General features: G+C 37.1%; 1 protein-coding gene across 1 annotated transcript in view; it reads right to left on the reverse strand.

Annotated features, from left to right (window-relative positions):
• Positions 1 to 3,621: 3,621 nt before the first annotated feature.
• Positions 3,622 to 13,851, reverse strand: part of LOC107078723 (uncharacterized) — an 80,662-nt gene continuing 70,432 nt past the window's right edge. The window contains exons 13-15 of the mRNA XM_015358290.2: positions 8,494 to 8,581; positions 6,779 to 6,863; positions 3,622 to 5,963 (exon numbers count right to left, since the gene is read on the reverse strand). Of these exons, the coding sequence (XP_015213776.2) occupies positions 5,834 to 5,963; positions 6,779 to 6,863; positions 8,494 to 8,581 (303 nt within the window). The 3' untranslated portion in view covers positions 3,622 to 5,833. The remainder of the gene's footprint in view (positions 5,964 to 6,778; positions 6,864 to 8,493; positions 8,582 to 13,851) is intronic.

Below are 13,851 nucleotides of genomic sequence, written 5' to 3' on the forward strand. Positions count from 1 at the left end.
ATGGGTATAACCTCCAGGTGTCATGGGATACATGAATTCATCCAGCTTTCACAAATTAAGGAAACAATACGAATGCTGTTGCAAAAGAGAGAGTGCAGACCTCATTCACAAGGTGTTATAAGATACTGTAAGTTGAACCTTACACAGTGATAAGCCTTTGGGTCAAGTGCGCCTTATCACATATTGTATGAACTTGTAAATGAGGTTCTGCAAGGTCTGACTCACTTATTCTCCAGTCATTGAAGAAATATGACCAGTTCAGGATTTGGCCCAAACTAATAAAACATTCCAGCTGGTCTTTATGACACTGGAAGCAGTAGGATGTCCTGCTTCATAGTCTGCAATTGTGCACCAAAATAATGTAATTTAGCTACATACTGTACATTGACCTTGTGGTAAATTGATATAATCTAAAGCATGTGCTTACTGTATATGTTATCTTCAGCAGTCCTTCAATAAAACACCTACAGTAGATAAATGTGCTGGTACACAAATTCCACTCTGCATGCATATTTTGTAGTTAGAACTTCACTGAAGCATTACTGAGCACGTTTCTTTAGCAAACTTCATGGCACTTTTCTTTTGTAAATTCTGCTTAATACAAATTTCTATAAATAATAATTAAACAAGACACTAAACACACGTACCAGACTTTCCAGAATAAAGGATATTCAAAGGCAGCTAGCAAATGCATGTTAAATTATTTTATTGTATTCATAAAATTATACAACCCAAGTGAGGCATAAGGGCTTATTAGCAAAAGAGACTAGCTTACCAACTGTAGAGTTTGTCTTCATCTGGAATCAAGCCACACATATCTGTCGCTATTAGTAAGGAAGACCCACTGAAGTTACAGTATTTCCAACTTTTTCAAAACTGGAAACCTTTCTATTTTAGAATCATTCTCAACGTATGCCTGAAAACAAATGGTAACACAAAAAGCAATCATGCTTCAAGATGACAATGTTTCCTTTTAATTAAGTATTACTCCTGAAAGCGGGGTCATTGTTAAATTCTCCAGAACCATGCAATTAGTCTGCTCGTTTCATTCAGTATACAATGCCATGATGGCAGCTCATTTTTGGGTGACAATGGGTATATAATTGCAGCTTGTCACATTTAGAAGTATCTTACCTTGAGCAGCACAGCAAATGACTCTCCACCTGAACACCAAAACTAAAGACTATTAAATAATCAGTTGCTAAATTGGAGGATGATGGAATCATATAGTCTTAATTACCTCCTGAGATGTTTCCTACAAAGAAATCTATGTAGGAATCTGCCAATCTGAATTCTGTACCACACTTTGTAGTTTAATACAAAATAAATACAATCATCTTAAGGTCTGTGGTACATTGGAAAGCACTCTTTCACTTGGCACGTGTGCTGTACACTGTATTTCAGAGCACTGTACCTCTCAGTGCTATTTGAGCCTTGAGTCTAAGAGTGTGAAGCCTGAACCGTCAAGTGCTATAGATCTTTGGTGCACATCACCTCTGGCTACATAAATGAACCAATTATTTACAAAACTAAACAAATGAATGCATGCTTCCCATATTCAAAGAGAGTGTGTTAAATATTTTAATTTAAAGAGGGCGCTGACTTAAACAGACCTACAGAGCCAGATAGGACTGAATCCCCCCTCCAGTGCTACACTAAGTATCTTGTAGACCACAAATGTAACAAATAAAAAGAGAAATGTTGCAGCACCAAATCAGTTTGACAAGTTTGAAAGCAAATGGCTAGCCATTTTGGAACTGGAAAAGCACTCATCATATACGAGCTGAGCAGTAAAGATGTATGTACAAATATGCAAGAAAATTAAATAGGAGCACAATACACTTTTCTAGCAGATGACATATAGGAATATTTTATGCAAATTCTTGATATCCTTAAAGATATGTCTTTTGCAAACTGGATGATCTGGTTTACACAATATGGAGATCCATACTTTTGCTCCTACAAAGTGCCTTTTCTCAAACTGCAGACATCACCCTTAATATCATTGTTTCTAACTGAAGAAAAAAAAACTAAAAATTATTAGGTTATGTGTTTTTTTTTTGTTTGACATTCAGAATGGATATTTACCATAAATAATTCATAAATCTTAAGGAGTTATTTTATTCACTTCACGGTTCAGCACAAGCAAAGACGGATATCAGATGCAATCAAATTCTGCAGAAAATCACTGGGAACAGGACTATGTAAGCGACTTTTATGAAATGCAAGGGCATGACAAGTAAATAGCTTTAAATGCTATTGTGCATTTTTATAAACCCATTTTTTTACTTTTTTAATTTGATGATAAAATCTCTTTGCAATACCTCTGTTGTAAAATTAAGCTTTGTTAAACCCCATTCTTCGAAATATGTCAAATATATCTAGCCAGTCACTGGACCTACAGTACTCTGGAGAAAATGGGGCACATACTGTAGTTTAAGTTCAGTGATATGGGGATGTGAAAAATATAAGTGAAATTTTAATCCCAGTCGACTTTTCTGTGCAATATGTTCATATGCTGAAAATATAGTATACCTAGTTCAGAAGTGATGAAAACTTTAAATTCAAGCAAGATCTGACTTGTTTTGCTTCCTTTTAACAGCATTAAATCAAACTTAATAATATTAACTGCTGCTGAAGTCACCCTTTGAAGGTAAATGCTCAAAAAAATAAAATTCTACAGTTGCTCAAAATATGCTATTTCTGCACATAGAGCTAGCTCAATTAAAGTGATGGGCAAAATCTATTTTTCAAGACATTATTGTGGGGAACAAAGGCTTTCAATAATTTCAATAATGTAAGAATATCAAAAAGATAGTACAAAGAAAATTTCTCCTATCATTACACACCTCTTAAAGTCTTTAGAAACGACAAGCCCACCCCGGAGACTGCACACCATACATTCTAAAATGTTAAAACATTATGGGCCCAGGATTTCCTTTCAGTATCTGCATCTCCAACTAGTCTTGTGCCCTAAAATGGCAATGAAAGAAATGTACTAAGACACATCAAAAACCCAAATTCCACAAAAAGCATAAAAGTAAATCTGTCTCTTCCACTGATAACATAGTCCCCCAGGGTTCCATTCTTGGTCGAAGTATGTTGTTATGCTTTTTTAACACGAACTACACTACATAAATTAAAATGATAAGGACAATAAGGCCATGATACCACATTGGGAAGTCTGCACATTATTGGCACCCTGTCATTTTCTGAAAGGATTTCAGGGGAGCAGCTTCAACAATATGGGTGAAACGTTTGTTCTATCATATTGTGCCACATAATATTCAGCAGCTAAAGGTTTTTCTTGTCCACAAAAAGAACAAATAACCCTCAGTCTATACTGAAATATTCAAAAGAGTGCATTGGGTAGCCTGCATTGCTGCTATTAAACATAGTAGCATGGTAAAGATGTATGAAAACTATCTTCAGCATATCAGAGATAATCCACAGCAAAGATTACCCTGATACAATATGTCATTACATTCATAAATAAACTGAAGGCATTTGAAATTATATGCTTGTGTGATGCATAAGTACAACTTTAAAAGACAAATAATGTGTTAATCCCCATTTAGTTACCTTCATAAGTTTGTTTAGTAACAAAACTGCCACAAACTGTAACTGCAACAGGATTTTATTTCAGAAACATTCGTTTAGGTAGTTTATCATGCCATCAACAAATTTCAATTCTTCATGCAGCATGGTATTTCTATAAATAACATAAAGCAATTAAATTAATTACCTATCCAGAGAGAAACTATCACCTGTAAGGTCAACTTAACTTTGCTGAGCATTTTGAATAACAATGAGCAATCATCAAAAGGCTATCAGATGAACATAATTTTAGATTTTCTGTTTAGCTAATTGTACAGTTGTTGATTTTTCCCTCATTTGGGAATTAAAAAAGAAAGTTGGGAAAAAATGCCTCATGCTTTCACTTGTCAGTTACAAACCAGATCTCACAGCAGGAGCAAATTGCATGGAAAAGAACCCATAAGAAAGATTTTAATTTCACCTGAGATGACCCACATGTATAAAAAAAGTTTCATTGATCAGCAAGTATTAGTATTATTGTACAGTAGGTCTGAAAAGCTCTACATGCATCAGTGATCAAGGGTTAGGGCATAGCAAGATTGTTTTGAATATCCTGAAATTACAACATACTGTACCATGCAGAATTCATTTTACATTGTTTATTGAGTGAATTCTGATTAATTACATACAGAATACTCTTATTATTTATTTTATAATCCTGCTTCCAACATTTTCTGCTGATTACAGGCCAAACTGGTGAAAATACAGTATAAAGTATTTACAAACCACATTTTAGTTTTCATCTATAAGGTGTTGTACTAAATGGTAATGCATTGTACTTTGCATTAAGCAAATTAATGTGTTTTGTATGTAGTCTATTTGCGTTTTTAAATTTGAAATATTAAATGCATATACAGTACACAATATCCAAAAGGAAAGAATGTTCAAAAACAAGTTACTATAGAAACTTTGATGGGATTATGTGGCATTTTTGAAAATCCGGCAACCCCTTCCCCTCAGGCCACTGGATAATCGATGCTCTGCTGTATTACAATGATTTATCTCAGCCACTGCGACTAAAGTTAAGTTTATCTGACTTGTTTGGCAAGAAATGAAAACAATTGCGAGAAAAATAAGTCTAGGTCCCTTATATGTTATATATATATGAACACTGTACTGTGGAGCTGCCAAGATGTTCTCATTTCTAACCCCAGTTCTCTTGAGACCTCCTGAAATTCATCCAGGAAAGAGCATCTACAGACAAAAGAGAGGCGCCCCCAGTTCTGAACACATATCATCGCTGACACCCAAAGTGTGCCCATGGGCTTAACCTACACAACATATGCTTTTTACGCTCTTTTTATTTGATGTTTTACAACCCCTTTTCAAATCAAGATTAAAGCGCATGTATTATTTCACAAATCTATTGTGAACTGTTTCAGTTAGTTGCAGAATATCTTCTTTAGCTTTGCTGCCATTATATCAATGCCATACCACGCAAATGACAGCAGTTTTCCGAATGGATTACAGAAACCTGTCAAAATCTATCACATTTTAGCTCACACGCAGTCTTCAAAATCTTTCATTTCATTAATCATTTACTGATTTACAGTAAAGCACCATTCTGTCAATCCGATTTGTTGAAATGTAAATTCCAGCGGTTACACAAATGTTACCCATACTAAACCACAGGAGAACTACAGTCTGGTGGTATCCATGATTCAGGGCTTTATTTTAGGCACGGGAGAAGATCTGCCTCACATGGCTGGTTTATGAGCCTGTAGTATGGTTGACTGATCATCATGGACTTTCTAATTTCAGGGAAGCCCACTGCTACCTGAACGGGAGGATTTCAGATTTTATTTCTTTTTATACAGTATGTTATTTACACTGTGGGGGTGGGAGCATGCTACTGTATAATGGATGATGGTGGCACAGATTACCTATTCCAAGTTTAGACTTCACAATATCCAGGACAGAGAACGGGGGTCTCTGTAGACCAAGGGGAACTGACCTTCTCTAGGTTTCCAAACTTTTCAACTCATACTTCAAAAGGTTGATTTGTTTGTAAAACATAAGAATTTGAATGAATAGAGGCAAACCTGAGGGAAAAAAAATCAACTTTAAAATATTTTGAGATAAATATCTCATTTTCAGTCCACACCATACTAGAAGACATGTCTGTCATCGAATCAATTCTCCAGTTGTTTCTTGTTGCTTGCTCAAACATGACTATTGGGGGCGTTTAACATGCCCATATGGCTGTTTTACACACGGCACTTTCAGGAAGCAGTTTTCAGAACTTCTTTTTGTTTTTCAGCTGGCGGGTAAGTCTAATTGGAGTGACAGCTGTGGTAGAAGGCGGTACAGTCCTTTTTCCCAGGGTGAGGGCAGTGCACCTTGCTTGCCGGCATGCAGATGTTCCCCTTAGAGCAAAACCAAACACCAGCACAACAATAGTGAAATCACAGCTGAATGCCAATTGAGTAACTTCTCTTATGTGAAGAGATGATGTGATTTACAAATGACAGGAACATAAAAGACAGCAAAGATAAGTAATTGCAGGTATACTACACTTACAGTGTCAGCTACGATTAATCCAGCAGTGCTGTACTTTTTAATTTCTTGTATACAATTAAATGTTCTTTCTTACAAACAGTAGATGTAGAATAGGCTACTTATTTGTATTTAGTAACTATTCAGGCAATTTAAAAAAGAACGTCGTCTTCCAAATTATTTTTTTTAAAGATTGTCTGCCAGATATGTCCAAATAATTATACAGGTAGTAGTAGAAACAAGTCCAAAGAAGCTTTTAAAGCCTCTGCTTTAATATTTAAAGCCTCTGCTGTAAATAATTCTGCATTGTATTTATTTTAACACTTTCAAAAGTGTTCATATACCTAGAGTACGTGAAGATTCAAAAGAAAGTTGGTTCATAAACCAAAAGTACGATTGACAGCAAATTGCAAACAACAAACATGCGACATACTGTAATACTCTGTTTATAAATAATATTTAAATCTTGCATTTGTTTTGCTTTTGGGACTGTTCCAAATTTCCATGGCATACTCAATAAAGTCTGTAAGTACATCCCTGTGAAATGCCACACTCACATTGAGAAATGCTGTGCTGCTGCATGTTGAAAGTTCTAAAGATCTTTAAATGAACACTCACATGACACTTAATACTGCAATATTAAAAAGCACATCAAGATGGCCATCTGTATGGGTATGCATATTACCTTTTCACTCCAGAGTACAGCCTGTCAAACACATCTTGAACAGGTGCACGTCTCTCCTTCACTGGTTGGACTGCACTCACAGCCCCTGCAATCCAAATTCTTCCCTTATTCCAATAATTATGCATTTTAAAAATTGTGGTTACATTTATTTTGTCTTGAAACACATCTGTATACAGTGCTGTACAGTATATACATAAATCTGTTGCTATTTTGACTAGTGACTAAATTTACAATTACAGATTATACATTGCTGCATAACTGTGTCGTTTTGTTAGTGTACAGTATGTACTAAAAACAATTTAGTCAAGTGTCAAAATCTCTTCGATGGGATTTCCATTGGGAATATCAATTATGGCATTTTCTTTTTTAAGCAAAGTAAGACCTATTTATCTTTCTGTTTCGTAATTGTAATAAATACTGGACCTGTTTCCTGCTTTTTATATACAGCAAAATACAAAGACAAAATATTTTTGTCAGTCAGTGCATTACAGCAATTAGTAATGTTGTTAAATGTTTTGATGTTATCCTTCAGTTAGCCTTATTATTTTTTATAGACTTGTGTATGAGATTACATAACATTACTGCACCTGGTTTTAATACAAGAACTAATGGCTAAGGTATAGAAGTTGTTGGTGTTCACCCGGCAATACTCATTACTCATCATGAGTATTTCAAACCAAGTCAGACTATTATTCCAAGAAAACAGTTATGAGAGAGTGATTGTGTTTTTTGCAAAAGAGAAAAATAAGTTTTATAATGAATCTGCTACTAATAATTACAAAACAAGCCCCCGTTATTTCACCCACTGATAAAGTGGCTGTTGTCTTCTGAGGCAGCTGCACGGTGCTGTAATTGTGTAACAATTGTCACTCACTGGGAGAATAGTTCCAATTACAGACATTAACACGTTGAGGAATTACCCTTCCTCTCTACAAATTACCCTTGAGCCCCTTTGTAAAAGATGAATTATAATGCCAACTAGCTGCTTGATAGGAGTGAGCCAAAGAGTGATAAATTACTTCTAAGTCAGATAAAATCAAGCATGACATCATTTAATTAATTCCAGGGATTTTTTTTAGACATCCCAAGGAAAAAAAAAAGAGAATCCCACATGATTCACAATCCAAAATGATTTTTAATTATTAAGTTCAAAATGTATTTTATGGCTCAGATTTCCTATTCACAGAATTGTACGTCACAAAATAGCACAACACAACAAGATCTTCCTCAGGCAAAACCGATTGGGTACAATTGTATTGCCTGTTTCATGATGTGTAGTTCTGTGATTTGTGGATTTAATATTGTTTGTGAATATTGCAACGCGTAGTTCTTTCCTTTCTGTGCCTCAAAGAGGTTTTGGACATTTGGACTCTTGTTCCTCAGCTTTTGAACAGGGATACTTCTCTTGTTTCAGTGTTCTGTACTGAAACTGAGAACCACCCCAGTAAGAGATCTGGAACTCTGTACAGCAAAGCTTAGTTAGCCCATCAGAAATAAAAATCATTTCAATTCTGAACCATCATGTCAGAGTGCCAGTTTTTTTTTTTGCAGTCTGCAGTAGTTTGTTGCGGATCCTTCATGGTTTGGCCATTTTTACACAAACAAAAAAAGAAAATAAACAGCCAGAAAAGTGGCACCTCTCCTCTTTCCTCTTAGGCTGTATCTCATCGGTGAGCAGAGCACAGACAGCAGGGCAGCAGGCAGCTGTTACCCACCTGATCGGGGTCTCTCGGCAGCAGGAGCTTCACGGCCAGGGAGGTAGTGACCCATCTTCCACTGCAGCTCCCACTGGCTCCTTTCCTCCTGGGCACCAAGGAAGAAAGAGAATCCAGGAGATGCACACTGAAAATTTTGAAGACAGCCCCTCATGGGGCCCCTTCACAAGAACTTGCCCAGAAAATTACAATCTGTGGCAAAAATAAGCACCCAGAAAATTTAACAAAAATGATGCTCTTAATAGGATTCAATATAAAAAAAGCTGTGGTTCAGACAACAGACAATATATTTGAATCTTGATTAATAAGGATGGCATATTGCCTTGAGCCCCTCTGCTCTTTGGTGACATACAATTGATGCAAATCCCGTACCTATTCTGTACCGAGGTTAAACAAGAAGACAAATTTGTCTTGTAACTTTAATCAGATCTGAATCCAGGTTTGTAAAGGTGAAGGGCCCTAGAAGCACCTGCACCACTTAGCCCAACATCACCTTTCATCAACAAGATTAAATGAAGCCCAAGATCACCAGATTTATATTGTCATTGTGGCAGTGATGATTCGGAATGCTGCTCACTTTCAAGCTCCTGGAGGACATGTAATTGAAAGCAGATGATCTCCTTCTTTAACCACCTCCCTGACTCCAACACCCCACCTCCAGAAATAAAAGGTGCTTTGGAGGAATTAAACATATAAATATTGCAGCAACTGTGTGGCCTGCTTCTATCCTGAGGGAGAATTTAGGGAATAAAAACCCTGTGAATACACAGTACCTTTGCTGCTATTAAGTGCAACAATGCAGTGGAGTATTTGATAATATTCGAGTGTATGTGCCGGGGAGAACTGTCATTGTGATTTCTCCCTGGTCAACACAGCCACCCCTGCTCATTAAGCGTGGGCAAATTGCCGAGCTGGGAGACAGGCAGCAAGGGTTTGGCCGTAATTACTTCTCGTCAGTTGGGTCGGAGGGCGGCCCCAGCTCCTGGCAGCTCCATTAGCAGGGTTTGCTAATAGAAGCTCTGTCTCGCTAATTAGAAAACTAAATCTAAAAAATCCTGTTAGCTCTATTAAAACCCTAACAAGTGGGAACCACCACACTTGTCTCCAACATGGGAAGGAACCCACCTACCCAATTAAACAGACCATTGATTTTTCCCTGCCTACAGATCCCTAATTAAGTGACTTTCCCCAAGTCACATCCATTTACATACTCAGTCTCTCTATAGCTAAGCTTGCACATTGAAAGACAAAGATTTCTGAATGTGCTCAATTTGATAGCTTTTCCCAAACGAAAAATATTTTTTCTTATTACGCTCATAATATTGTCCTTTGGAGACAGTTTCAACAAGACGTTTAGATACAGCCTCCTGACATCAAGCCAAATATTCTTATTAATAATTCACAACAGGTCTGAAGATCAACATGAAAAGTCCATTAATATGCTGTATATAACTAATGGGGAAGATTCAGTAGTAGAACTGAAATGAGAATCGTAGTAGATCCGGCAGTAGAATTGAAATATCACAACCAATTCACAAGGAACAAGATCACCCAATCTGAAAATGCATGCTGTATAGGAATGTTTATGGATAAGTCAGAGCAAGAGAGAGAGAGGGACTCAGTGTGGTATTTAGAGTTTTTCAGGTAGTGATATAATAGAGAATTATGAGTTCAAATCTCGGAGGTGGGGGAGATATTGGTTGCTGGCATACCTCCGGGACGTTTGTTAAGAACTTTATTAATCAATATAGTTTATTAAATACTGTAGATGGGTGGCTTTCCCTTCTGCAGCTCTGGAACACTATGTTATCTGTAATCACACTTGGACCCTTTCTTAGAAGAAATGTCCCCCCAGGCTGTCTGGTTTGGACAGCACCAAATTTAAATTTGTTTTCACATTAAATTGTTTGCATTTTAGTGAAATCTGTCAGACAAATATTTTCAGTGAAAAGTGGCACAACAGCTGCGTATTTCAGAGAAGGACAGTGTAGATATACAGTATGACATTCTCAGCAGGGCAGTTTAAAAAGATGATGTTCACTGCAGTGTATGGGGGTAATAATGGAAACATCCAATGAAGAAAGACTTTTAGATTAGATCAGATCACTTTATTGTCATATACAATTTAATGTATTAGGAATTTGTCTTTTTGCAAACCTCAACTTGCTCTCCATGAGACACACAGACAGGGAGATAAGCTTGGGGTCAGAGCACAGGGTCAGCCATTTATACGGCGCCCCTGTTTTTTAAAGTAACTGAAATACAAATACAAATAATTTTACATGCGTCTCAGATTAATTTCAATACTAATTACCAATGTTTCCACTATGGAAGATGTCTTAAATTCAACATTTTAACATGTAAGGTTCTAAAGCAACATAAGAGATCTTTTGAAAGAGGTCATAGTAGGAGCCACCCAAATTGTAGGTGCGTCACAGAGACGACAGAATTGTTTAATATGTCAAGGGGAACACACTGAAAATCATGACAGCATACGCCAAACAAGGGAAAACTGCATGAGGAAAAAAGGAAAAGTTGTCATACACAGAAGCTCACCACCAGAGTGGTCGAAGCTCACCAACAGGGTGGGCTCTAAAAACAGCAAAGCAAGAACATGGACTTCTGAGCAGTGAAAGAAAGTCATATTACCTGATGATTTGTCTGATACTCTTTTAAATACATCTGGATGGGTTTATGTTTGGAGAAAGTCAAAGGATGCCTTCAACCCAGCCTGTCTGTTTCCATCTCCTAGACATGGTGGTGAATCTGTTAGGCAGCCATCTCATGGGAGGCATTGGGTCTGATTATTACTCTGCACAGTAGAATTATGGCTAATGAATACAAAGCAATTGAAACCAGATATACTCTATGGTGCATTATTTCCTCCAGATATTCCCATATTCCAAGATGATAACACCCCTATACACACTGCTAACTGGATTCAAGAGTGGTTCCATGACCACCTATATGAAGTCAAAACCTTTCCATGGTCTTTCCAAAGACCAGAGCTAGACATTATTGAACCTTAATGGGAAGTTATGGAATGTAGGGTATGGAGTAGCAGTTTTCATTACAGCGGGGTATGCTAATCATGGAGCTGGGAAGGCAGAGAAAAGGTGCAGGCATCTGCTGGACACAGAGCAGGGATTCATGTTTTACTTAATGTTTATTTTGATTACTACAGTACAGGTTTGTGATTACTGCTGTTTTTTTTTACTTGATCAATGTTATTTTAATTAGCTTAAAGCCAGTGCATTAGTATTTTAATTATCACATAAAGGAGGGTTACTTACAGTCTTTTCATCATACATATTATATACTGTGCATTAAACAATAGTATAGGGGTTACTGTACCGTATATGCAGATTTGGCTGTCCCCAATGGTTCTCTGCATTGAACCCCTCCTGTATTTTGTCCACCTCCTGTACACTATCGTTTTCAGAAATGTGAGTGGAATATTCTAATGAGCCACACTGAAGAGGATTTTTGGGATGATTGGCTTACTTGACTTCTAGGGAATCGTAATCTGTTAAAGCTGCCAGCTAGATCAGCATCTTGAGTTCAATATCCTTGGACTTGCAAACCAGTATATCATCTTAAGGAGCATAACCTCTAATTCAGCAGATGTAAGCAGTGGTATCGCTGAGACTCGAGAGCCACTGCTCTTCCTGAACATCGTAATCAACAGTAGAATGCAAGCAGGAATCCTAGATGATACAAAACTAAAAGATGTGTCAAACAGAGTGGCAAACATAACTACAAAAAGAAAACTATGGATTAGCAAATTAAATTCAACATCGATAAGAGTATAGAAGCTACAATACACACACAGTAGGAATATACACTACACACATCTCATGGGTCATTCAGAGCTGCTGGAAGTACAGTACTGTATGTACTGTATGATCACCTGTAACCTTATTAAGAATACATGGGCAAGCAATAAAAAAGCAAACAGAATTCTTTGATATACTGTATAGTAGATAGCATGGGATTTAAATCCAGGGAAGTTATACCGAAGCTTTATCTGACATTAGTATGGCCTCTTTTAAAATACTGTGTTTTGAATACCATAAAAAATAACATTTTAGAGTTCCAAGAAGAGCAACAGGAACACAGGATCAATGACGTACTGTCTAGTCATCACTTAGTATGATCACTGTGGCAGGACTGTGTCCAGGTATATATGTCTATAAATCCATATACTGTATAGTACACACATACTGTAAACACAATTTAACATAATTTGAAAGCCTTGAATTTTGACATTGCAGAATTAACAATTGTCTGAAAGGGGGTTGTGTGGTTCCATTTCTCCATTTCATAACCACTTTGTCTATGATAAGATAAAATCACTTTATTGTTTCAGAAAATTATAGCTTGTCCTTTGTTGCTTCAGTGAATAAGATCAGATCAATTTATTGGCCATATACAATTTCTTGTATTAGGAATTTATCTTTTCGCATACCCCAACTTGCTCTCCATGAGACACACAGACAGAGAGAGAAGCTTGGGATCAGAGAACAGGGTCAGCCTGGAACAGTTGGGGTTAAGGGCCTTGCTCAGGGGCCCAACGGAGTAGGAGTCCTCTGCCGGCCACGAGATGTGAACCGGCAACCTTCCAGCTATAGGTGCAGATCCTTAGCCACAGAGCCACCACACCGCCCACAACATATATTGTCATGTGGGAACATGCACACCACAATCACACCACATTGGGCCAGTTTTCCCAGAAGCCAAATAATCTGCCAGTATGTTGTTGCACTGTGGGAGGAAACACCCAGAGGAAACCCAAGCGAACATTGAGAGAACAGAAATATCCCATGCATCTGCTGCCAGAGTTGTGTGGTTGAAATATACAAATGTGTTTATGATGTTATCATCCAATTATTCAACTGATACCATTTTCTGATTTAAACACAATGCAAACATACAGTTGTCCACACCTCTGATAAAAACAAATTAGAGTCTAACCATGACAACTGCCTGCCTTTGTGTACTACAGCAGCACATACGCAATCTGGAAATCTCCTTGTGTTATACAGTATCTGAGAGAATGTGTTGCTTCATATTGGAATTATAACCTATACTACAGCAAGTACTCATGATATTAAACAACCAGTTCAGAATGTTAAAATATGAGGTTATGCATTACATTCCTGATATTAAATTGTTATATCTTAGTTAATTTGACTTTGAATTATAAGTACATACTGTAGTTTGTGCAAATAATTCTTATAACTTTTCATTTAACTTTCTTAAAACTACAGAATACTGCCGCCCTCTAGTGACTTATTATAAACCTCTTCATCCCTATTGGGCTATGGCCCCTTTTCACTGTGACACAGACAGTGAAGC

Source organism: Lepisosteus oculatus, chromosome 12 (assembly GCF_040954835.1).
Source record: "Lepisosteus oculatus isolate fLepOcu1 chromosome 12, fLepOcu1.hap2, whole genome shotgun sequence".
NCBI classification, from domain to species: Eukaryota; Metazoa; Chordata; class Actinopteri; order Semionotiformes; family Lepisosteidae; genus Lepisosteus; species Lepisosteus oculatus.